The sequence below is a fragment of the Trematomus bernacchii genome, unplaced genomic scaffold (genome assembly GCF_902827165.1).
Source record: "Trematomus bernacchii unplaced genomic scaffold, fTreBer1.1, whole genome shotgun sequence".
Classification (NCBI taxonomy): Eukaryota; Metazoa; Chordata; class Actinopteri; order Perciformes; family Nototheniidae; genus Trematomus; species Trematomus bernacchii.
In genome coordinates this window covers 1730912-1756233 of record NW_022987641.1, presented here as the reverse complement: position 1 = coordinate 1756233, position 25322 = coordinate 1730912, and the positions used below count along the sequence as shown (strand labels likewise).

The 25322-nt window shown below is 42.7% G+C and overlaps 1 protein-coding gene across 1 annotated transcript in view; it reads left to right on the top strand.

The window, feature by feature from the left end:
- plxna4 (plexin A4) overlaps nucleotides 1-25322 on the top strand; it is a 216184-nt gene that overhangs the window by 12785 nt on the left and 178077 nt on the right. Inside the window, exons 2-3 of the mRNA XM_034133662.1 lie at nucleotides 9634-10979; nucleotides 23118-23300. Coding sequence (XP_033989553.1) covers nucleotides 9738-10979; nucleotides 23118-23300 — 1425 coding nt within the window. The 5' untranslated portion in view covers nucleotides 9634-9737. The remainder of the gene's footprint in view (nucleotides 1-9633; nucleotides 10980-23117; nucleotides 23301-25322) is intronic.

The following is a 25322-nucleotide window of genomic DNA, read 5'->3' as shown; positions in this document are numbered from 1 at the left end:
ATTCAAGTTGTCCCTTAAACCCCACGTTCTCCACCACAGATAACGGCTGGTCATCCAACGCGATGAATTCAGCTATCTTGGCTGTTATTTTTTTGGCCTTTTCACTGTTCTGGGGAAGTTTCTCTTTCCTTTTAAAAGTCTCTGAAAGTGTTGGTTGTTTCAGTGCCGTTACCTGAGTGGCCGCTGTGTAGTCGTTGTGTTGTTGTTGGTGTTTGTTTCTCAGGTGGCGTATTAGATTGGTCGTGTTGAACGTAGCTCTGTTCTTTCCACCACGCGGAACCTCCGCCTTGCAAACATTGCATCTGGCTGTTACACTGCCTTCGCTTTCAATTTTATAATACTTCCAAACTCCTGACATTTTCTCTGTCCCGAGTCACCAGCTGAACGTAGCCTCTCGTTAGCTTACTGCTACTATTAGACACTGCGCCCTGCCCACTCTGTTGCCAGATTTGAGAGAAATAAGCAACCATGTCTATGAAAACAAGCCCAAAAGAAGCAACACATACATGATGTTGTGTAATTTTTAAGGCTGTCAAGTTAACGCGTTAATAATAAAAAAATTAACGCCACTAATTATTTTAACGCGATTAACGCATGTGTATTTGTTGTTCTCGGCCGCCCCGCCCCGTAGTTTCAGAGCGCATCGAGTTTAAAATACCATCTACTGTACAAGCTGATGCTGACAGCCCGCTCCTGCCTCCCGCTTGTGGCAGACCACACTTCCACGCTCACCGGCAGGCCCGGACTGGCCATCGGGAGGACCGGGAGGGTGTGTGTATGTGTGGCGCGACTCGCGCGAGCGAGGCACACCTTACGTGTTGTTGTTAGCATCTGGTGCTAGCTAGCTGCGCTAACGGACATAAGGAGCTGTTTCAATGACATTTCGCCGACAACTGCGCCGAGCACTTGACTTTATGCAGGTAGCCAGACAGTGGGACATTGTACGAAAAGTCAGCACACTCAGCACGGATAGTACGCGCAACATGATTGCAGCTCCCGTTCGAGCATATATGCCTTGAGCTGCACATAGCTCCAACGATCCATCACAGTGTCTACACACACACACACACACACACACACACACACACACACACACACACACACACACACACACACACACACACACACACACACACAACACACACACACACACACACACACACAGCCACACACAGCACACACAGCCACACACACACACACACACACACACCACACACACACACACACACACACACACACACACACACACAGTATTGTATGAGAGAGGTTCCAGGTTGAATCGAATATTTGTAATGTTCAGGTTGTTGTGTTTAATATTCATGAGAATATTTGTCATTGTTCAAATGATAATAAACAAACATATAAAGCATATTTGTCCACTCATATGTTGATATGAGTATTAAAAACTTGAAAAATATCCCTCTAAGGTACATTTAGAACAGATAAAAAATGTGCGATTAATTTGCGATTAATCGCGATTAACTATTTTAATCGACTGACAGCCCTAGTAATTTTAAACCAAAACTAAGGCCTCAGGATGACTTTAAGACGTGAACATGGTCATTTTGTTTTGTAACATTAAATAAAATAAGAAAAATATTTTATAAAAAAAGAAAAATTCCGATCCCCGATTTTTTTCTCCCGATTCCAATCTTTTGAAAATCACGTGATCGGCTCCGATCCCCGATCACGTGATCGGATCGGGACATCTCTACTAAATGTGTTTGAGATCTTACAATGATATATAATGGTTGATATTATGACATTACATACAAATACACTTCATAGGAATCTATTTATTGCAAATAACAGGTCCTTATCAGCCCACCTACACTGTATGTTATTGATGTATCTATGATATGCTCAAACTGACCTGTAATATTGGCCATGTAGGTGATTGACGCAGGTACTTCAATGATTCAGGAGTAGGAGAAAGGCTCCTTACAAGAGACCGCAATGTCATTTCTGTTCATTTGAAAGAACACAGGCATACAAACAAAACCACCGAGCACACTACCATACTGTGTCTGGTTTCAGTGTTTCTCATACTGCACCAAAACATTCAGAGTCATTTGCAGCTTCAAGCAAACTAGGACTCATAATTAATGACTGTGTGGAGAGGAAAAAGGGATGCTGGAAACCAGAGATGAGACAGAAGGAAAGGAGAGAAAGAGGCAATGAGGGCTAAAGAGAGGGGCAGTTATTTCACTCATGAAACAATAGAGGAGCCAAGCTCGGAGGAGAGGAGATACAGGGAAGTAAGGATAGATGGATGGATGGATGGTTTGAGAAAAATGGGGAAGACGTGTTGGGACTTAAGATGGTGCCAGTCGGCAGCGGATGGAAGCGAGAGCTGATTTGTCTACACGGCCCTGCATTCCTGTCGGCCCGTTAGTGTGGGGAATAAGGGAATTGGGAGAGCGAAAGAGAGAGAAATGGAAAGCGAGAGAGAGCTAGGGGCTTTGAATTTGTTCTATGAAAGCAGCTGTCAGACAGTGCCTAGCAACACCATTTAAGAAGGATTCTTGGCTGCTTTTATAGTGATTACAGCAAAATATCTCCGCCTTTTGATTCCGAACGAGCTTTTATGGCACAACATTGCTATAACTAGGGGGCAGTTCAGAAGGATGATCGAGTGCATATCTTCTTTGTTAACACAAAATATGTCATGTGGGCTACTTGTTAAATATAGATTAAAGGGAAATATTAAAGCTCTGCTTCACTCTTCTCATCCTTGTTGAAAACACTCCATCTTAGAATGGGATTGTTCATAGCATTACACACTCAAATGAGTTAAGTATTAGGTTTGCAGCATTGGTTATCAGCTTAACCTGTGGAAATACAGCCTTTTGTTTGACATATTTGTTTGTTATTCGGCACTATATGTAGCTAATGAATGCATTTGACATGCTCTCTAATTATCCTTTGTGTGATTATGGGCCCTAATGCTCACTGATGAATTGCTAGTGTGTCTTTGTCAGGACTTAGTCATCCTAATTGAATCCAGAGCTTCATTAAGTTCACCCTGTAAATGGCCCTCTCCGGTCACTGTTTTGTGGCCTGTATCATTGACAGAGGCCCCTCCTATTCAGGAAGTTTGCCGCAGTATAACCCAATCAGAGTGAGGCGCGGAAGGCTGGCCAGTGCGCTCTTCAACAGTCCTCCTAATGACATTAGAGCCTCTTGATCTGCACTGATGATAACACACTACAACCAATCTCAGCCTGCATCAGCACCCACTGCACAAAGGCCCAGTCCCAGCCAAGAGTGGGTAGAGTTTGTCAGTGTATGTGTTTGAGTGACCTTACTTTGGAACCAAGGACTGTTTGAGAGCTGTACTCCCTCAAGGACTCTGCCAATCCCCACTCTCTTTGCGGCCCGGTAATGCAAAGAGACGCAATGCAGAAACGATTATTTTCTGTACAGAAAACCTTCAGGAACTGCCTGACTTGTTGTAAAAGAAAGGGAAAGAGAAGGACTGGCAAATAATAAAAGAGATGAGCGAAGAAAGGGGATGGGCAGATGTCAGCTATTTCTCTAAAATCCAGAAGGGTCGTCCAGTTGGATCTTTGCCTAGACCCCTTCTTTGAAATGCTCTGACTCACTCTAGAATAGCGAAAAAGCGAGACAGGAAGACGGAGAGATTCCCTTGAAAATCGAAAAATGTTTTCGGTGCAGATTCTAAAACTGAATTATTTCAATAATTCAACATAATGTATTATTTGCAGCGTGTTGATGCTTGTAAACACTGGGACGATTGTTACATCTGTAGTACATCATATCTGAGTCCTTCAGTCGGTTTTCTGCCATTCATATCATATGTACCCAGTTGACAGTCCAATCCAAAAGCTTTCTTTGTAATATCAACAGCTCCGGGGTGGATTAGACCTCCTAACCTCCATCTAGACAGGGTATCTGGTGACAGTAATCCATGCTGCTAATCCACGTCTTGATGTAACCAAGGACACCCCGCCTTTCTTCCATCCTCTCTGGCCTCCTTTTTCTGTTCTGCTGCTGCCTTCCTTAGAGAGATGAGTGTGCCATCTGTTTTGTGTATCAGCAGGGGTTATCTTAGCCTGTTAGGCATGTTTGACATGTTAGACATGATTACTCTATCATAATTTAAGTTTTATCTATGTGTCTGTTCATACACGTGTGTGAGAATGGATCTTAATCACATTTGGGTTGTTTCCTGACGGACACACACAGCATTGAGTCCGGTCAGGTAGGGCAGCACGTGAAGTCAGCACCGATGCAGACTCGATAGCCCACTCCCCCTCCACACTCATTGGTTTGGAACAGCACTTAATGTGGCGGACCCTCCGCGCGAACGCGCAAACGGAGGGGTAGGGTGTAGGGTGTGGTTTGGGATTGGGCCTGGGCCTGGGCCTGGGCCTGAGTGTGACCGTTTGTGACTGTGATTATGCTCTGAGTGCAAGAACATTGTTTTCCTCCACTCGCAGTGTGTGGCTGCAATGCAGACTGACGCGTATTCTTCTGATCAGTGCCAGAGCCCAGCAGGGGAGAGGGGTGGAGGGAGGTTAGGGGGGGGTAGGCCTTCACCACTCCAGTCAGTACATCCACTGATCTGGGACGCACAGCTCTGTCTGCTTATTTTCCTTTCATTCTATTGCCTATGTGTCACTGTGTTTCTCTCTGTCTTTTCTATCTTACTCTGGCTCCCTCACTCCAATTTATCTTTCTTTTCCAACTTTTCTCTTCCCATGTCTACCAATTCTTGATTGTATACTACTACTGCTACTACTACTACTACTACTACTACTACTACTACTACTACTACTACTACTACTACTACTACTACTATTACTCACAACCCAATGCTTATAATAACCCAGACCAATGGCTTCTGCAATCATATGAAAAAAGTCTTAATTATAACTGCCCCTCCACTGTAGGCTAAGAGAGATGGAACCAAGCTGCCAAGCAGACGTCATATTAGCAGTTTAGCCGTATCATTTGAGCAGGTGGATAGCCTCAAGCAGTGAGAGGCTAAACAAGAACAACAGCTATCAACCACCCTGAACCTTTCTATCTGATAACATGTCAACCAGAAACAAACATGCCCGTAATACACAGCCATGTCTGACAAAAGAATCCCCAGAGAGCAAAAGCCATTAAAGGACTTTAATAATGAGAATTATGATCTAAAAATAATCAATCCCTAGGATATTGTAAATCATATCACAATTGCAATATCAGTAAAAAAGAATGGTAATTATGTATTCTTTCCAATGGTGCAACCCTACTCTGTTTGCACTGTATAGGTAGCTGCCCTAGTTTCTCCTCAAACATTGCTCTCAATGACCAAATTAAACATGACAGGACTGATACAACTCCCACTTTTGAGGTACTGCAAGGGCCTTGAAATGAGTTATTTCCCTTTATTAAACTTCACTATTCTCTACATTCTGCTCTCTCTTAAATCTCTGTCATCATTGTGCTTCTGTGCTGCATTAAAGCCTTGTTATGCAGTTGTCTTAATTGTCTCAGTGCACCAGCACCCACTGACAGATTACCTTAGATACGTATAGTTTTCTTCCTTTATGAATATAAAGGATTATGCGTAATTAACGTACTCCCTACTCACTCTTAATCTCCTAATCCTATTTTACTCCTAGTGTTTTTTATGAATGTGAAAATTATTTTAAAACATTTGGACACTGAGAAGTTAAGCTGTTTACCAAAGACTTTGACAGTTTCCTCCATTCCAAGTCATTTCTTACACATAAATGCCTCCCCCCTTCCAGACTATAAATAGCAGGGGATTATTTTGTCAACACTTGCTTTTTGTTGTTGTGTCTCCTCAAATTGTCATGTGTGGCCTTGGCTCTCCATTACACAATCATTGCCAAACCAAAATGGCTCATGACATATCCCTAATAGCTGTTGTCCATGGAATTTGCTTTGCAGCCTCAAAATACTTTGTCTGAAACAGAGCAATTTGTAGCAGTTTATTTGTGAACCTTACAGGGTGTTTGTGTCTTTTCTGAACTTTTGAGCAGTTTCTGACAGCCAGACTAAACGTATGTGTTGGAGACGAAACTGAATCGTCATTTGTTTTGGGGCTGGGGCATATTTGATCCATTTGCCAACACATTTCTGGTGTACAGCCTCGACGATGCAACTTCACCTGATGGAGCTTAGACACTTTCTCTTCACTTCCCTTCAAAAGCCACATTTCACTTTCTGCACTGAACACAGGATAATACCCTTAATTGGTTACATTTATCTCCCTTTTTTGGGCTGTATTTTTACAGTTATGATGCGATTGCTCCTGGCCTGAAAGCGTTTAAAAACACAACACAGGAAAAAAGAGAAAATAGAAATATCCCAATTATTTTATGACTACAAGACTAGGCTTACACTCAGTTTTCCGTCTCACAGATGGAAATAATGCACACAAACAGACACACACAAACAGCGTTGTTTTTGCCCACAGTTCCAACGATCCTGGAAGTGTATGTCTGGAAAAGAGTGTGGTGCTAATCATGAATTCATTAGCACTCTTTGAGTCTATAGGGCTGTTAATGTGTGATCGTGTGTGGGTGTGTGAGTGTGTATGTGTGTGTTAGATATTTGAGTAAATCTTGAAGCTAGCCCAGAGCAGTTAGCGAGACACACAGGTCACAGAACTTGAAGCCATGCTACCTTTTTGCATCTGCCAGATTCTTGAACAGGTCTGTTGTTGACATATTTACAAAATTAGATAGTAAAGTTTGTTTCTTTAAACTCCCATCAGTCCAAGTATGCATAAATAATCATTTTAATAATATTGCTGAAATATTTGATCACAACCCTAATTAGAGGTAATTTTTCTGTCACGCCATAATTTGCACTTTTTCTCAAACCTCATCAACACAAAAGGCATGTACTAATGGCACGCAACTGCAGTGTGTGTGTGTGTATGTGTGTGTGTGTGTGTGTGTGTGTGTGTGTGTGTGTGTGTGTGTGTGTGTGTGTGTGTGTGTGTGTGTGTGTGTGTGTGTGTGTGTGTGTGTGTGTGTGTGTGTGTGTGTGTGTGTGTGTGTGTGTGTGTGTGTGTGTGTGTGTGTGTGTGTGTGTGTGTGTGTGTGTGTGTGTGTGTGTGTATCCTCATCCTCAGATCCAAAGCAAGCTACAATTAATGGCGCTTGATGATCTGCAGGCAAAGGCAAACGGCAACTAAACGAGCTTCCTCCCCCCCCCCCTCCCTTCTTTCCTCTCCGACTCTTTTCTATTAATAATAACTGCTGAATAAAGTTGTCTGTGAATTTCAGAGGAACACTTTGTTATGGCTGTCCCTCCTGCTAGGTAAATGAGAGGTGGGAGCTCCAGTGCTGTTCCCTTTTGTAAGATTAATTTTCAGCTCCACTTTTCTTTCTTTTTTAACAATATGGCTGCCCTTTCATCCCCCCTAGGGTAGCAGCAGCAGCTTTCACTAGCTCCTTTTTCTAAACCTGTCTCTTATTTTTTACAACTATTAAATTGATAAAGGTGTGTTCTCTCTAGCGCTCTCTCTCTCTCTCTCTCGCTCGCTCGCTCACAGACGCTGTGTGCTCCTCCGTGGCGATTACGGCTTGCGTTAAAAATAATAATAAACATATTTGTAAAGTGGGGGGACACAAACGGGATTTCGAAAAGTGTCCCCCCTGTCCCCAGTGGAAATAACGCCATGCGTGACGTGTCAAGTGCAATAAATATATATGCAAGTTGCAACACACACAGAGTAAAGCTCTGCCCCTCATGTGCTGTATAGGCTGGCATGACTAGGCTGTTCAATGGGGCTGATGTGTTGTGTAGATTCTGCCAGAAGGAAAGGTCAAACTCCTGATGAAGTGGTGAGGTGCCGCTCCACATTGCTTTTCTTCCCGAGCGCCACTTATTATTATTTTAATTTATAGCTGTGCCGCTGCTGAATGTATATAGGGGAAACACTTACTTTGACTTTCACACGCATCGGAGCATAAATGCACACACCTGTCGACGTGTCACCTTTTCTATCTCTGTATCGGTTTTTATCCCTCTCATCATCCTCTCTGGTCCTCTTATCATGTGTGGAGAGGCTGTCTGCTCTTTCTCTCTCTCTGCCTGCCAGCTGATGGAGGGGAGATTGGTAAGATTGCAGTGAGGTTGCGTTTGACACCACAACTTGTGATTGCTAGGATATGAACTTGAGATGAGATATGTGGCTGGATAATGTCAGGTAGAACCATCATTTATTGGTGACAGCATATTGATTCCCAATAAATGTATATATGTCTAATTGGAACGTTATGCCAGAATGAATGAAAAACAAAAAATAGTTTTTGAGCCATAAGGTTTTAGCTACGCCATTAAATATCGGAATTAGTCGTATTTCTATATACATATTTTTTTTTAATATCTTTGCCCTTTTCTTTCTTGGAGTTCAATGCAACAGGGACCTTCTTCCGTAAAACCGTAATTTTTGCTGATCAAGATTTACACAGAGTTTTTAAATGCACCTCTCGTACAACAACATGTCAATTCATTGTTGTTTATTCAAATTGAAAAGAACATTTGTTATTAAGTATATTATTTGTACACATTGCTAGAACATGCAGTCAGCACAGGTTTTCACTTTTTGTGTGTGCATGTGTAAAACTCATATCTGGATACTACCCAGGTTAACACCTATCCTCATGGTATGGAGTTTGACTTTGGAGAGGGGCCTAATGAGCAGGCGACACACACAGGGGACCACCGTGTTTACAGGAAATGCTGTAGGGTCCCCTTGATAATCTCTGCTGGTGTGTGTCTTATGCGGTGTGCTGGCTGCTTTGACGGTATAGATAGAACAGTTCTACTTGGCCACAACATGCAAAATGTTCACTAAATTGGCATGGTTTCACATGTGTGTGTGCCTGTCTGATGTGGTGGGACGTTTAATGCTGAGACTTTACAAATGAACGAAGGACTATAGGGAAGCTCATTTCTGCAATCGCTTGCATTTCCTCCCTAATTGTTCCTCTTCTACCCATAAACCACCTACTTTGTGTGCGTGTGCATGTTTCTGTGTGAGTGTTTATGTGTGTCTGTGTGTAGTTATAGAAAGAAAGAAAGTCCTTTTCTCTCTGCTAGCAGTGTCAGCAGGTGAGCTACCCTATTGGGAGAGAAGAGAGAAATCGCCAAAGCATGCAAATTGCTACTCCAAGGGGAGAATCAATTAGGTGCATAGCGGCTGTAACAGAAAGGCATAGAGGGGCGTAGAGGAGCAAGGGTCCATGCAGAGAGATGGTGCAGAGCCATGCTGATCACCTCCTCTGAGACCATGCATTACTCCTCCTCTTCTGTCCTCTTCTTCAATCCATGGACTCATCCTATTGGCTAAAGCTCTCCCTCTACACTGCCTTTTAAACCTCTACTGTGCCTCAGTCTATGACATTTTTCTGTCTAGCCCATTTCTTTTTCTTGTCTCAAGTGTGTGGCCTCTTCACCCGTTTTCCTCATTATTCTTTGTTAAATTGCTGTGCTATAATCTGTGCGAGATAATGCATATCATATGCATAATGTTTATCTATCAATACCATGTAAATGTTACCTTGAATGTGTAGCAATGTTTTGCTCATGTTTGTGTTCCTGTTGCTCACTGGGTTTTCTTTCTTCCCTCTTTAGGTACATGATGTCCTCAATCTCAAGAGAAGCTTGATCTTGATTGGCCGACCGCACTGGACTGTGCCTCCTTCCCTCTCCTCACCACTCCCAGCCTGAGAACAGCCATGACGTCCCTAACGAGGACACGGACCTGCTTTTTTGTATACTGCTTCCTGTCCAGTCTGGAGCTTCCTGTGACATCACAAACCGTGGTGCAAGCCGCACAAGCCCACAGTGCCGGCTCCCAGGTGATCACAGCATCCCTTCAGGAGGACGAGTATGCATCATTTCATGCTGAGAACCCTGCGTGGAAATTCAACCATATTGCAGTGGACTATCGCAATGGCAATGTCTATTTGGGAGCTGTTAATCGCATATACAAACTGTCCCCCAGCCTGGAGGTCCAGGTGTCCCATGAGACTGGTCCAGATGAAGACAACCGCAAGTGCTACCCACCCCGTATTGTACAGCCCTGCAGTGAGCCGTTATCGCTCACCAACAATGTCAATAAGATGCTCCTGATGGACTATCGGGAGAACCGGCTGCTAGCGTGTGGCAGCCTCTACCAGGGCATCTGCAAACTCCTCCGCCTAGATGACCTCTTCAAACTGGGTGAGCCCTTCCACAAGAAGGAGCACTACCTCTCTGGTGTCAACGAGAGTGGCTCTGTGTTTGGCGTCATTGTGTCATATGGGAATGCCTCTCCAGACATGCTATTTATAGCCACAGCAGTGGATGGCAAACCAGAGTACTTCCCTACCATCTCTAGCCGCAAGTTGGCCAGAAACTCTGAGGAAGATGGCATGTTTGCCTATGTCTTCCACGATGAGTTTGTGGCCTCTATGATTAAAATCCCTTCAGACACCTTCACTGTCATCCCAGACTTTGACATATACTACATTTATGGCTTTGCCAGTGGGAACTTTGTGTACTTCCTGACTTTGCAGCCGGAAATGGGGAACGGGCCAACTACTGGATCCTCTACTGGTCGGGAACAGGTGTACACCTCCAAGATAGTCCGCCTCTGCAAGGCTGACACCGCCTTTAACTCCTACGTGGAGGTCCCTATTGGATGCATTAGTGGCAACGTTGAGTACCGATTACTCGAGGCGGCCTACCTCTCCAAAGCTGGTGCTATCCTGGCACGCTCACTAGATGTGGAACCGGATGATGATGTTTTGTTCACCATTTTCTCAAAAGGCCAAAAGAGGCGTCCACGTCAGGCGTCGCAAGACTCTGCACTGTGTGTCTTCTCTCTGCGAAAGATCAATGAGAAAATCAAGGAGAGGCTGCAGTCGTGCTACAAGGGTGAAGGCACACTGGACCTGGCCTGGCTCAAAGTCAAAGACATTCCCTGCAGCAGTGCGGTGAGTACTACTACAATGCACACAAACACATTTTGTGACTTTCAGATAGGGATGCTCCGATCGATCGGTGCTCTCTAAAAATGCCGATCGCGAGAGCCGATCGCATGACGTTAAATGATGACGTAAAATACATGACGCTTTTCTCTGTACGCGGCAAAACAAGCTCGCAAAAATGGCTTCACGAGTCTGGCAGTATTTTAAGGTGTCCGAAAAGGACAATAAAATAGCGGTATGCAACGTGTGTGAAGCAGAAATCCTGCAGCTCCACCCGCTGTGACGGACCGGTGAGCGGAGCGAAACACACAAGAGTTAGACCTAACACACTTAGCTATTTTATCTACCTCTGGAACAAGCTAAACTAGTTATAAATATATTTATTCTTCACTGTCGGGTCGCTCATTACTGGATCAGTGAGCTGCATGAGACGATACAGGCTGTCAGGAGAGAGAGAGAGGGGGAGAGAGGAAAAGAGAGCGCTTCCGCTCATTTCTCCCGTGTTATTATCCAAAGTTAATGTAAACTTGAATAATGTACTTCATTTGAATGTAATAATTATGTTGGTAGGTTGTTGTTTGTGGAAGTGCCAGTGAATGAGCCCCATTAACTGAGTTTTAAACATCACTTTAAATGGAAGATCCCCATAGGCCCCGCCCACTCGATCGGATCGGCGATCGGTATCGGCCGATACTGATTCCGGCGATCGGCCCCAAAATTGGCGATCGGAGCATCCCTACTTTCAGACACATTTACACATCACCAAATGTAATGTTACTTGGGAGATTTACACTATATTGGTAGTTCTTTTTAATTCCACACATACATTACACACTGTTCCTAATCTGTCAGAATAGCTGGCGTCCAGCAGTTCTGTTTAAAGTAGCATTTATCAAACCCATTTAAGAGAAGAGCACTTAAACAGACTGCATATAGAAAAAACAAACACTGGTGATTTCTTATTGTTAGAATAGTTTCTGAGGGACATCATAGGTGAGTCTTTCTGGAGGATAATCCGTTGTGAAGGCTCTTTATTGTAAATATAATGAGCCTTGGTGCACTGCAGGAAGCCTTCCTGAACACTGTTCGTAGGTGGGTTCATGCTCCATCCCATTATGATGTGACATTAACTATCCACTGCCTCTTCTAATCTGCTCCCTCTTTAAACAATGCAGCTGAATGCTCAGCCAAATTACCATAATTCCATTCTCCATAACAGCATTACAAATTCAGTGATTCAGTTCATTTCATTTTCTCACTTTGTGCACATAAAAAACAAGGTTCAATTGGGTGTTACATGTTTAGACCAGCTTCACAAGCAGCCAAAGCAGTTTCATGCATGTTTTTTTCTTATACTCATTACCAGAGGTGGGGACTCGAGTCACATGACTTGACTCGAGTCAGACTCGAGTCGCATATTTTTTCATTCATCAGAATTTCGTATGACTTGACTTGACTTGCTTGACCTGAGCAATGACTTGACTTGACTTGCTTGACTCTCACCACAGTGACTTGGGACTTGCTTGATACTTGTAGGTCAAGACTTGAGACTTTCTCATGACTTGCACATGTAGGACTTACTCCCACCTCTGCTCATTACATCATTAATACAAGCTGTCAACCTCAAGAAAGACAACATATCCATGATCAGAGCACATTTGTTAGTTAACATGCTCCTATGTGAACCACGACCGCCAATTTTGAGTTCAGAGAGGTGTGGATTATCTACATGTGTCTATGTTAACATAGCAGAGCACTCTGATGTGGTCTGTTTTTCAGCACACATATCAATTCAATGTGTATTGATTCAAATGGTTGGCTGAGCCATTTTGCTTTAGATTTTTAAAGTATATTTTCTTTAACTAAGTAGCCTATAGATAATGCATAATCCAATCAATGTAGCCTACATTATTTATGTATTTGATATAATGAAGACCGTTGCATTCAAAATGTATGCAATGCAATTTTTTTCCCAAGAAATACACTAATTGGAAAGACAAATAGTATATTTCTTACTCCGGCCAGTCATTCTTTTAATCCACAAGAGCCACAAATGAGAATTTATAAATCTACAAAATACTACAAGCTAAAATGTGCTCGCTTGGTCATGGCAATATTTTAGAAAAAAATAAATGTGATCCTCTCACTGCGCCTCTGTCCATATTATTCTGACCTTAGCCATGCACTATCTGGAGACATTAGGAAGTTGACCCTCTCTTGTGTTTGGTTCTGAAATCACAGTGTTTATCTATTACTCGTCGTCTCTGGCACGGCACACGTGCCGAGGCGCTTTTGTCTGCTGCTTGAGGGCCTGATAAATCATGCTTGGGGTGTAGCTGTCAGCAGGGAGAGGAAGTGTGAGGGAGCACACAGGGGTTAGCGCTGAGGAATGATGCCATTTCAGCATGCGCCACGCCGCCACAGTATCGCCACCGCCACCGCATAAATTAGACCCTGCTGAACAAGTGACGGTGGACTCTGCAGGAGATAGATGAGTTGTGACACACACACATACACACACGCCTGCCTCCACTTGTAAGTATGGCTACTGCAAAGATGGAGGTGGAGCTTTTAAAGCCAGAGAGAGGCTCTTCAAAAAAGTAGCGATAAATATACGTTATATATGAAAGATTTATACGGTACTTTATTTAAATGTAGATTATTATATGTTGCTTTAGAGTGGATGCTACAGTTATAAATGAGGTGTCATGGACAAATCCACACATAAATCAGGGGCCTATTGCTTGAGCATTAGTAAATGAGTAGATGTAAATAAAGGCAATATATTTCCTATGATTGTTTTCACAGTGAGAATATGTTTAGATTTACAACTCTCATATCCTTTATGTGTCTTTGATGGATGGTTAGAGTTTATAATATCCCCTCGTTGAATTTTTGAACTGCGTTTATGTTTTATTACATTGTCACATTCTTTTGAACATAATATCTCAGGTATGTCTTGAGGGAATTTCTTCAAACTTGTTACAAACGTCCAAATGGACTCCGGGATTAATTCAAAAATATCAAGGTCAGCGTGACATCACAAAATTCATATTTTGTCCATTACTCAATAATCTTTATGCTGCTTATGACAATTTCACACAAATGTTGAAGTAATTACATTTTCGGAAAGTTGTAAACTACAAGTGGACTGGGTAGCAGACACATAAAAGCACAAAGCAGTAATTCTAGTTTTATGAATGGTTGGTTGTCAGTCACTAATTCATGTAATTGATGCATCACTGGAAGCGCAGTGTCTCTGATATCATCTGAAATGTAGTTTACGCTCAGTGTTCACTTCCTCTCCATTCTGTGTCTCCCTTCCCTGGTGTAGAGAGCAACAATCTATACACAGTTTACTTGGACAAATGCGCACACTATTTTTTTTATACAACCAAACAAGGTTTCTCAGGATATTTTGTGAAATCAAGAGTGCTTGTTTGGTTCTGGCACTCATAAGAAACACTAACTAAGGAATCCCACAACCACATAAATATCAAATATGTTTTTTACCCACTCGCATCATGTTAAAGAATCAATAAAAAGGGATTAAGGATAAAGATTGTATTTAAAGATTGCTATGTTAAACTATCATTGTTAATTTATGTACATACACTGTATGTGAAAAATGAAGGCATGTTTCTTTCAGATACAGTTTACTTATAGTTCAGAATATTAGAACAATAAGATATATTATGTATAGTACAAAGTACAGATTTTGAAGGTTAAGAATTTGTAACTTTTATATTAGCAGCTCACTACCATCAACTGAATGGATTTAAACATATATATTTTGAGGTATCAACGTTGTTGGGACGAGAAACAATGAAATCATCAGAGTAGGTAGATGTGTTCAAGGACACTATAAACACTCACTCCCCTTAGACCTTTGCTGCTACACCATCTTTAACAGGCTTTCAGTCGGAGTGGGATGGATGGAAAGAGGGAGAAGTTGAGAAGAAAAAGTATGTAGAGAGTGGTGTTATGGGTGAGAGCAATCGAGAGGATGGATGGTGAGAGGGTGAGTGAGGGTGGATGCTTCCTCTCTCCCCCAAATGGCCACGCTTGGCTGAGCCACATAATGCGTGCTCAACAGTATAAGTCTGCAAAGGGCCTGCATCCATAGATCATTGTGAAGTGGCATGTGACCTATAAAAAAAAAAATGTTGCCTGCTCCCACCATGTTCACTGTGTCAGCAGAAAAAAAACAGAACAACAAAACAGCGGGATCGCAATAAATTCCCTCTCTGCTCTCTTTCCTCTCATCCTTGATTCATTGCTCGGTGCCTCTGTCGCTCTTCTTTCACGTTTTGCCTGTCCTCCTCATGTTCTTATAAAAAAAGTTAGCACCATCTTTTCATTGTCTGTTATGCTTTCCATCCGTGTGTGTGTCCTTCTCTCCCCTTTATTATTCCTTACAAAGCTTTCCATGAGCACAGTGGGAAGTGTTGTCCCTCACCCTCCCTCTAAACATGGAGGAGAAAATTACAAGGTCGCCTGTAAGTCCCTGACAGGCCACGGCCATCCCCTCATCCCTTCTGCTAATGATCATTAATTACATGTCATTAACTAACATGCCACGGGCTATTCTTCCACATTTGTCACGTGCTATCGACTTCACATTCTGAATTCACTCCAATTAATTAGATTATTCTACTCGGTCGCCGCTGTTTCTTCGAGTCTTTTCCTTGATCTCTCTCACAGTCCCCCCCCCCCCCAACACACACACTCATCCCTACCACGTTTCATCGTTCACTTGAAAGAAACTCTTCAATAGGACATTCTCTGCCTTCCCACCCATGCTCATATTTCCTGTTATTGCCTCTTTTCTGACTTCTTTTGGTTCAGTTTGACCAACCTTTTGAATGGTGTTGTCTCCTGAGCCGACTATCTCCATCCCTCCTCCTGATTGCGAGGCATAATCAGCGGCTGATGAGTCAGTCTAGGCCACATCCTCAGGAAGGGATGACTAGTGGATTCATTAAGAACATCCAGACAGCACCCCCTCTCCTCCACCACCCCCCCTCCACTTCACCCCACTCCATCCACATATCCGCTATCCTGCCTGGTGCCTGGCTCGCTAATTAAATCTCCATACATGATACCACTTGCTAAAGGTCAGAATCCATCACAATATCATTATTCTGTGATTAAACAAATGTCTCCTGCTTCCTACACTACTCTCTGCCGGCTGCCCTCGGCTTGAAAATAATAAATGAATCGAGGTACATTCATTTGTTTACCGTGTTATTTTTGCCTTTTGTCAAGCTCCGAGAAACAGTTTTGTTTGCCCAGTCTTTCTAATTCTATTACTCCCCAGTAAGCAGAACAGTACATTCTGTAAGAGGAGAAAAACGAATAAAACCAATCCTACGTTAATGAAATTCATCATCGTTGCACATTTGGTCCAAAAGCTCATGAATAGCTGAATTGTTGACAACTTTTAAATGTGATGCAGTCCATTATAACTCCTAACTAACTAATGACCACCAGGTTCAATCAATGCCTCTCTGACAGAGCATCAACAAGAGAAAAAAAACAAAGCTGTACAAGGTTGCAATGGATTTAAGGAAGAACTCCAAAGACTTACAGACTAGTATGTCATTGTTTTTATCACTTGAAAAAAAACGTGTGTGTGAAAATAAGACAGTTGTGCCTAGTAATCATTCCAACAGAAAAACAAAAAAAGTGTCTGCCAGTGCACAGTTAAGCAAGAAGACATTACATTACATTACTTGTCACTTGTTAGTCGCTTTTATCCAAAGCGACTTACATACTCAATACTGTGGGCAATCCCCACAGGAGCAATTTGGGGTGAAGTGTCTTGCCCAGGGACACAACGACATGCTGACTGCAGTGGGGTTTGAACCTATGGTCCCCTGATCCCAACACCAACGCACTAGTCCACTGCGCCACACGCCTCGCCTAAGACAAGTTAGGAAGTTACCTGACACATCTTTCTCTGAAAGATATTGCGTTTTATTGCATTTTTTGTTTGTAAAGTCCCTTTTTTTTCAATCTCTGCATCTCTTAAACCACCTTCTTGCTTCCGAAATGTTCTATCGATGCTATTCCTGTAGCCCTGCTTTAGTGATGTTTCAATTTTTATTGAAAATCCTCCTGCTGTTTTGTGAGTTCCCGATTTGATTGTTATTCCTAATCATTTATTATCTGCCGTAGCTGCTCAGCTGGTGCAGCTCTGTGAACATAAATAAAAAAACAACATTACAGATTGAAAAATGAACCTGCCTCCTGACATAGATACGTGCCTATTTATCAAACAAATACATTCATGTTCATGCAGAGCCGTGCAGAAGTAAAGAACTAATATCTGGACCGTGTTAATATTTAATACTAATGTACATTTGACCAGCAGTGGCTTTGATGCCTAGGCTTTATACTTTGCCTGAAACCAGCATCTAAAAGCAGATGGCTCACATGGCTCAATTGAGTAGCTCTAAAGGCCGCTACACACCCACCTGAGACCAAAGAACGCGTACCGAAGGCGTCCCGACTTTTACGTCAGCTTCATCGGCTGCGTCGGCTACGTCGCCCGCTACGCCGCCCGCCTATGAACACACCGCAAATACTTCAGTCGACGAGTGGCAATAACTGTCCTTACCAGCAGGCAGCGGTAGTGTGAACAGCTAATCAGAGTGATTGCTTGGGCCGACTTTCTCTGACCTGAATCGGCCGCGGGAGGTCAGAGGCGTCGGGAGGTGTGAAAAGGTGCCGTAAAGAGACGACGGGACACACAAACCTGAGTAGGGCGCCGCGAATGCCCGACTGCCTCTGACGGCCTCTGACGGCCTCTGACTCCCAAAATCGGGCTTGTGTGTCCGGGCCTTAAGGTTTGACAGTCTCCACAGACCGTCTTTTTGAAGAGAAAAATGGGAAAATGATTAATGGAAACACGACACAAGTGGAAGAGCAACTTGTGCACTGCACATCTTTGTGTATGTGTGTTTACATCACGCTGTGTGTGATGGTGTGTTCTGTCAGGCGTTGCTAGTGTAATGGAGGGCACCATGGATGAGTGGACAGACGGACTAAGTCTTGGCACTGTCACCAGTGGTCCATCTGATTGACACACACACACACACACACACACACACACACACACACACACACACACACACACACACACACACACACACACACACACACACACACACACACACACACACACACACACACACACACACATTGTTTCTTCAGTTTTGGACCAGATCAGATCATAGAAATGCACACAGGCATTGGGATTTCATCAAAAGGTTTCATAACTCAACATATATAATCTGTTCAGTTGAGAGCAACTCAACTTTTAATATTTATATCCCACAGTTGTTCCCAAAAGCTACTAGCTACCTGCTGCATTACAACTTTGTAAAACTTAAATTAACTAGCCATTTCCTGTCAGCCAACATTTCAGACACTCATGTTAGTCGTACACTCAGCTGGCAGTGTAATAGGTCCACATATTTCAAAACTAATGCAGTCTAATACAAAAGTCCTGCATAAGTTCTAGATTCAACTACTGCCACCATAGACAGTCAAACAAGAGTCATAATGAGTTAAATACTTCATGCATAGCACATACACATATACAAATTAAGTATAGAGCTAATTATTAATTATAAGGATTAGACTTGCTTTTATGCCTTCTAACCATTGTGAGCTGCTTTACTTCAAAGAGACTTAGGCAGGCAGTCATACAGCTAATGTTTTAGTATAGTTGGGTTGAATGTTGACATATCTTACAATGAACACTGCAAAGCCACTTAGTCATGACATAATTCTCTAGTGCCGCCAATCATCCTGGCAGGTCAGTCATTTAGCACAGTATGCTAGAGGAAATGCTGGAACTCTAAGTGGCTAATTATATGACGAGCAACCAAAGGCCATATATTGTTTTTCATTTTACTCCTCTAGCCGTTCTTTATAAGCAGAGTTCAAAACAAGGCTCTAAACTGCACAGTGTTCATGCTGCCTTCCTATTATAAAAATACAATGAACAGAACGAGTATACTAAAACAAAGTTAGTACAAGAAACTGGACTCTTTGGAGCATCCGACGCTGGAGCAGTGACATGAGGCGAAATGTCTCCGAGGTGTAACGTGTGTCATTAACTTGGTGAACTTGCAGCCAATGGAACGGGCCCTCACATCAGTGCAAGCCCAGATTAGGCCATGCATCAGAGAGCGTTGTAGAGTGGATCTCTTTCAGTCCCCACTAATCGCATTGAGCAACTCTCTCTCTGTGTTTCACGCGCGCCCGCTGCCCCCTCTTCTTCTCTGCACTCGGTATCTGCTGATCCCTCCGCACAGTCCAGAAGAGAGCTCTCTTTGTGCCGGGGCTGGCAGGCAAACAGAAGCACAGAGATGGATATGGCTGAGAGTGACCTGATTCTGCCTCAGTGCCTGGCCTCTGTCCAAATACAGAGGCTCCGCTCTCCTGTCCCTCTGTCTTCACGGAGGATCCCTCGGTCTTCCTCCTCTGTTGCTACGCTACGGGACGCTGGCAGAAATACCCATCAGCCCCTGAGCAAGAACTGAGTTTGTCAATTCAAGACCTTTGAGTGGTTAATCAGAAGTATGCACATATATATTTAGATTTGTACAACTATGTACCAACATAATCATTTGATTAAATCATAAGCAGCACTCGGGGATTGAGGATAAGACGTTTTCCAAAACCTTTTTACTTTGAATAAGAAGTTGATTGGATAATTGAAAGCAATTTGTTAGTATACCTAAACAATCTTATTTAAGAACAGCAGTCCTTTGTGATGTATTCAATTCATCTATACGTGATCAGTCTTAACGACTCGTTAAGCATGGGAATATCTAAACCTTTTTCTTGTTTCCTACAACAATCCATCATTTCTGTCTATGCTGAAATTGTACAAATCAAAAAAGCATCTGGAGTGAGAATAAAAGTGTTCCACTGAAAACTAGCAAAAGTCAAATCAAAAGTTGGACTGAAATGTTTGACAGAGAAAAAGCTGTGAAAAATAAAAACCCTGTGTTGGAATATGCTTTTAATGAGGTGGATTGAGGGAACAAAAAAACACATAAAACGTGATGGGAGCTTTGACAGCAGTGTGTTATTGGCAGACAATGTCATGGGCTGCATTCATTTTATTTGGTATTCCGAGACGTGCCTGTCTTCACAACTACAAATGTCATGTTATGGTGGTGCTGTAATGAAAATGCGTCTGCCTCCTGACAGACAAAGTATATTTCATATGATTGCAGAATGCGGGACAGAGATGGCAGCTGTGATTGGCAACTAGTAGAAATAATAAAGCATATGTCAGTGACAAGATAAAAACACATATACACACAATAGCTCATAACAACATCCTTTTCTTGCACATGCATCACCCTTTACTTACTGACACACAACTACATGTGTTAACAGAAACTCACAGATAAAATAAAGTGATTTTTAATGTTGAAAACCACTTTTGCTCTTTTAGAAAAGTAATCAATCTTGGCTTCACATTTTATCTTTTGAGGCCGCATTCAATCATCGACTCTCCCAATACAACAAAGTACCCGTTTTGCGTGTGATAGACCCTGTTAACCTTTCAACCTATGGATGATGAGGCTCCTTTATAACTGATGGCAACACAGAGAGGGGGTTTCTTTCTGTCATAAAAACAATGAATATTAACAAATGCATAGATAAGAGCTTTACTGGTAACTGGAGAGAACACACAGTGGACATACATACTGACACTATAGTGGATATCAATTTTGGAAAGATGGTTGTTGTCTCAAATAAGAGAGAGGAGGGGACGGGACGGCAAACCAGTGTGATATTTCACTGTTATTTCACGTAGTGACCCTGGTTCTCTTCAGAGCTCCATCCATCTAACAGTGAGCCACCACATGACTTGAAGGACCTGTAGAGAGGGAATTCTTGACAACAGCTCATTCTGAAAAGGCCAAGGGGGAGAAAGGCCAGTAGAGGGAGGGAATTCAAGGAACAAATGTCCACTTAACTATCTTTTCTTTTTCTTGCATCAATATTCATCTTTGTTGACTCTCTTCAGTAGCTCTTGCATTCTTATTTATCATCTCACCCTTCTCCACTTGTCTTTCACCTGACTCCTTTTTGTCCTCATCTCAACCCTCTAACCATATGACATGAACTTGACCCACATTCAGGTCACCTCCATCGATCATCTATACCACTTCATATAAGCCCATGTTATGGCCTAAAGCTCATTGTGCTCTAGACCGGCCATGCTCCATTTGTCTAATGAAAGCAGTCCTCATATTTCCTCTGTCGCCCAGTCTGATGCTTCTGATGATGATGATGGCCTTTACTGAAAGGTTGTGAGGAGACACTTGGTGCTTGCAAGATTGATCAAAAGCCCAGGGGGTGCACTTCCAGGAGGAAAAACGAAAAATAAGACATAAACTAAAAGACCCTCTGCTCCCCAGAGCGCCCAACCTCTGACAGTTCAAACCACCATGCTGCTGATTTGAAATGGTTCGATAGGTTTTAAGGCAAATGAGAGCCAAGATCTCAAGGAAGCATATTCACCTTTGTCTTCTGAAGGAAGGATACTTCTTTGTACGGTCTAGATAACTTGCCTTAAGCTAAAACTCTGACATCACAATCTTTTGTTTTGCTTAACCTGACAAGGTCTTTTTGTTTCACATTTTATTTTAGCTAATATTATATTTGGGTTATAATTCAACCAATGCATGCTTACGCATTCATATCAAACCAAGGGCTTAATTTGAACATTCAAATCAGTCTGCAAACAATTACTTGTCATCAGGTCATATAAATCTTCATATTTCATAACTCATACCCACTCCCCTTACTACCGAACTTTTTTTGTGCATTTTGAAGGAACGTAAAGACGGTGTCAACTCCCAAGTCCTCATTCTTTATAGCAACCCACACCACATTGCCAAGCAATTCATCAAGAGCAATGCCTGCGTCAGCCCTAAACCCAGTGTTTCAAATCTCCATACACACAGAATAATGACCAATCCCCAGCACCATTATTCTCTTATCAAAAGCCATAAGTCATTTTGCCCACAGTGACTGGTATGAACATCACCCCGCAAGAGAAAACACATGCATGCAAGGACAAAATGTAGAGAGGCACTTTACATGAAACACACCCCTCTGTATCTAATAACAAAATCACAGCAGCATGTCCACACTGAAAGCATAACAGATGAACCTCCATCAAGGGTTGTATTTCTCCCTTCTCTGATTCAGATTGTATATATATTTAGATGCATTGCAGGGATTTGCCTCAGTGTGACGATGCAGAACTTATTTGTATTTCACTCAGTTCACTTTGAATCATTTCACATTGAATATCTTGCCGCACTGGCATTTCTGCAGTTGCTGTTGCATTGGGTGGACGGTGGGGAATTGTGCCTGACAGAGCAGCCTCTGGCGCTATTACAGAGCTGGAGCCTGACTGCAGTCTTCTTCCATCTTCATCTCTTTCCTACTCCTTTCCACACTTTCCGTTTCTTGCATATGAACGAGCAGAATCACACTGGCATACAAATGCTGACATGTTCTATCTCATATTCAAACTGTGTCTCCTTTGTTGACCTCCCCCCTATCCATAACTGTCACTTCCAGAAATATCGGACACAAAATATTGATTCTTAAATTCATTAATCCTGAGTTAACTCTTCATTCATCAGACCAGGTTGCCTTGAGGCTCTAATTATTTTGTATGCAGTTAGATCCAATATTATTTATAAGTAGATTTCATACAACAACTCCAATAGCTTGCTATTACCACAAATAATTTGTATAATATGATGATGAATTGACAATTGAGTGTGGTCACTTATTATGTTACCGTCATTCTTAAAGCCTCACCTGAGACCTGGCTATAGCTGCCCTCTTATAGGAGTGTTACAGGCCGATAGAAAATGCCCCCCTCAAGGCTTAATATTGGATTTCCATGATGAAATATTATAACAAACACATGTAGCTATCCCAAAGCAAAAAGTGAATACACTGAACATCTTTTAGGGCAACAAAATCATTATTATTAAGGGGAATTTGGCTTCTACACTAGTAATAATGAGAGAAACTGAATCTGATTTCTTTTAATGTATTCTTTTGTCGTCTTTTCCTCCAATGCAGCTGTTGACCATTGACGATGACTTTTGTGGCCTGGACATGAATGCGCCGCTGGGCGTGTCTGAGATGGTGCATGGCAAGCCTCTCTTAACCGACGCTGTGGACAAAATGACCTCCGTCATTGCATACGTCTACAAGAACCACTCGCTGGTCTTCGTGGGCACCAAAAACGGACGCGTCAAGAAGGTAAGGAGCAGGAATACAGGATGAAGGATGGCAGAGGTGGCTGAATTGATGGAGGCAGATATTTGGTTTCCCTCTGTTAGAATGTGGAGTAAGGGCTGGGAATTGGGGACTGCTGGATTGGAGGAAGGATAGTAGTAGTGAGGCAGATTGACTTTCAGGCATATCAGCTGAGTTGGCTGCATTTGCAGGGGGGAGAGTTGTGTGTGTGTGTGTGTGTGTGTGTGTGTGTGTGTGTGTGTGTGTGTGCATGAAAGAGAGGGATAGTGAATGCAGGAAGTGTATGTACTTCACTGTGTAGAGAATTTGAATGTGCCTGTGTGCGTGTGTTTTGAGGAGGGGGGATCAGGAGAGCCCCTGGGGGGGTTTTATTCCGAGAGCGAGCCTATTTGGTATCTCTCAACATCCTCCTTATCCACTGCACCATATATTACACTGGTATACACCCAGTATCAGGACTATCCGCTGTACTTTTCCTTCACTATGGACTTAAAATCCAGCGCCCTAGGGGCAGATTGTAGCACACATCAGCATGTTGCAGAAGTTGCTAGACAGCACAGATCAGCATGTTGCAGAATCGATTATGCAAAGTTTCTTTTGTGTTTCTTGAGGCACATTAAGGGATCAGAATAGGATGAAATACATATTTTTTCTGTGATTACTTAACTGCCTTACAGTATACAAGGGAATCTAGAGAATGATTCAATTAATAGTATTTGTATGGGCTCTTATTGCTTTGAAGCTCCTAAAAACCTGTGGAAATATTTTGCAGCTGCGCGTGTTTGTGAACATCTCTGACCATAAATATCTCTCCCTTGAAAAACATGTCACACTCTGTGTGACAGCAAAGCCCTTGGCTAAACAAGATTTGTCTCCCTCAGAGTTAAACAGCACTGGATAAGCTGGGTTTTGGCGTGTTGTTGCTTCCACCCTCGACTCCCCCCATGCCCCTTTGCCCTCTCTCGTGTGGCAGCCTTTTTTTGGGCTAATAGGATGATGCACTGCTGCTAGGTGTGATAGAAGGGAGGTAACTCCTGTGCTTTTACTCCCATGTTCTCGCACTCCAACACACATACTGTAGACCATGACTGAGACTAATTCCAGGGCAGTGGGGAAACCAGCATTACACAGAGAGGAGGAAGAAGAGAAGGATGGAGAGACAGAGGGGTGCAGAGGAAGGTCAAGCTGAGGGGAACCTTTGGAAAGATGGACATTATTCCTGACATGATGCAAGTCTTAAATGGGGGAGGGAAGTGTGTGAGTGCACATAATGAAGAAAGATGGAATACCAAGTGGAAGAAGTTGAACAAAAATGTGATTGATGCAGAACAAGCAGCTGATGTTAAGGGGTGTTAGGCAGTGTCTTTACATGTTGTAAGACCATTTTCTACACCTAGATGTTCCAAACAGGGGACATAAGTAACCATATTTAACACCTACAGTACTGCTCATCAGTGATAATGAGTGTGATTTGGGGGAGATTTAGGGGCTTATACTCTTTATGCATTTCAAGTAGGTTTTAAAAAAATGTTTTATGAATATTGTTATTGCTTGAGGATGTTGGAAACAGTTTCCTGGTTATCTTGCTTGATTTCTTGGTCTTTCTATGGCTTTCCTCCAGTCATCCCTCTTAAAAGTACATTTTGGCACTTGACAGGAATATGATCAGATTGTGCACATATGGTATATCAGGGCAAAGAAAGTCCAACGACACACGCCATCTTTGACAAAGGATGATCAATATCCTGTTTCAACACGGACCTACACACATGCACACAGCGGCCCATTACAACCCCATCCTCCCCTCCCATGTACATACTTCCCCTCCCCTGTCGTTAACTGTATACCATTAGATGACATCACAGGCAATAAAAGACAACAACAAGACAATAAAAGGCCTCAGCTTCAGTCCACCTCCTTCATCAGTGACTTTATAACCCCTCCACTAATGGATGTTGATTTATATACACTCCTCCACCTTACTTGTTCCATCCCTCAACCCCCTCCCTCCCTTTCCCTTACTCC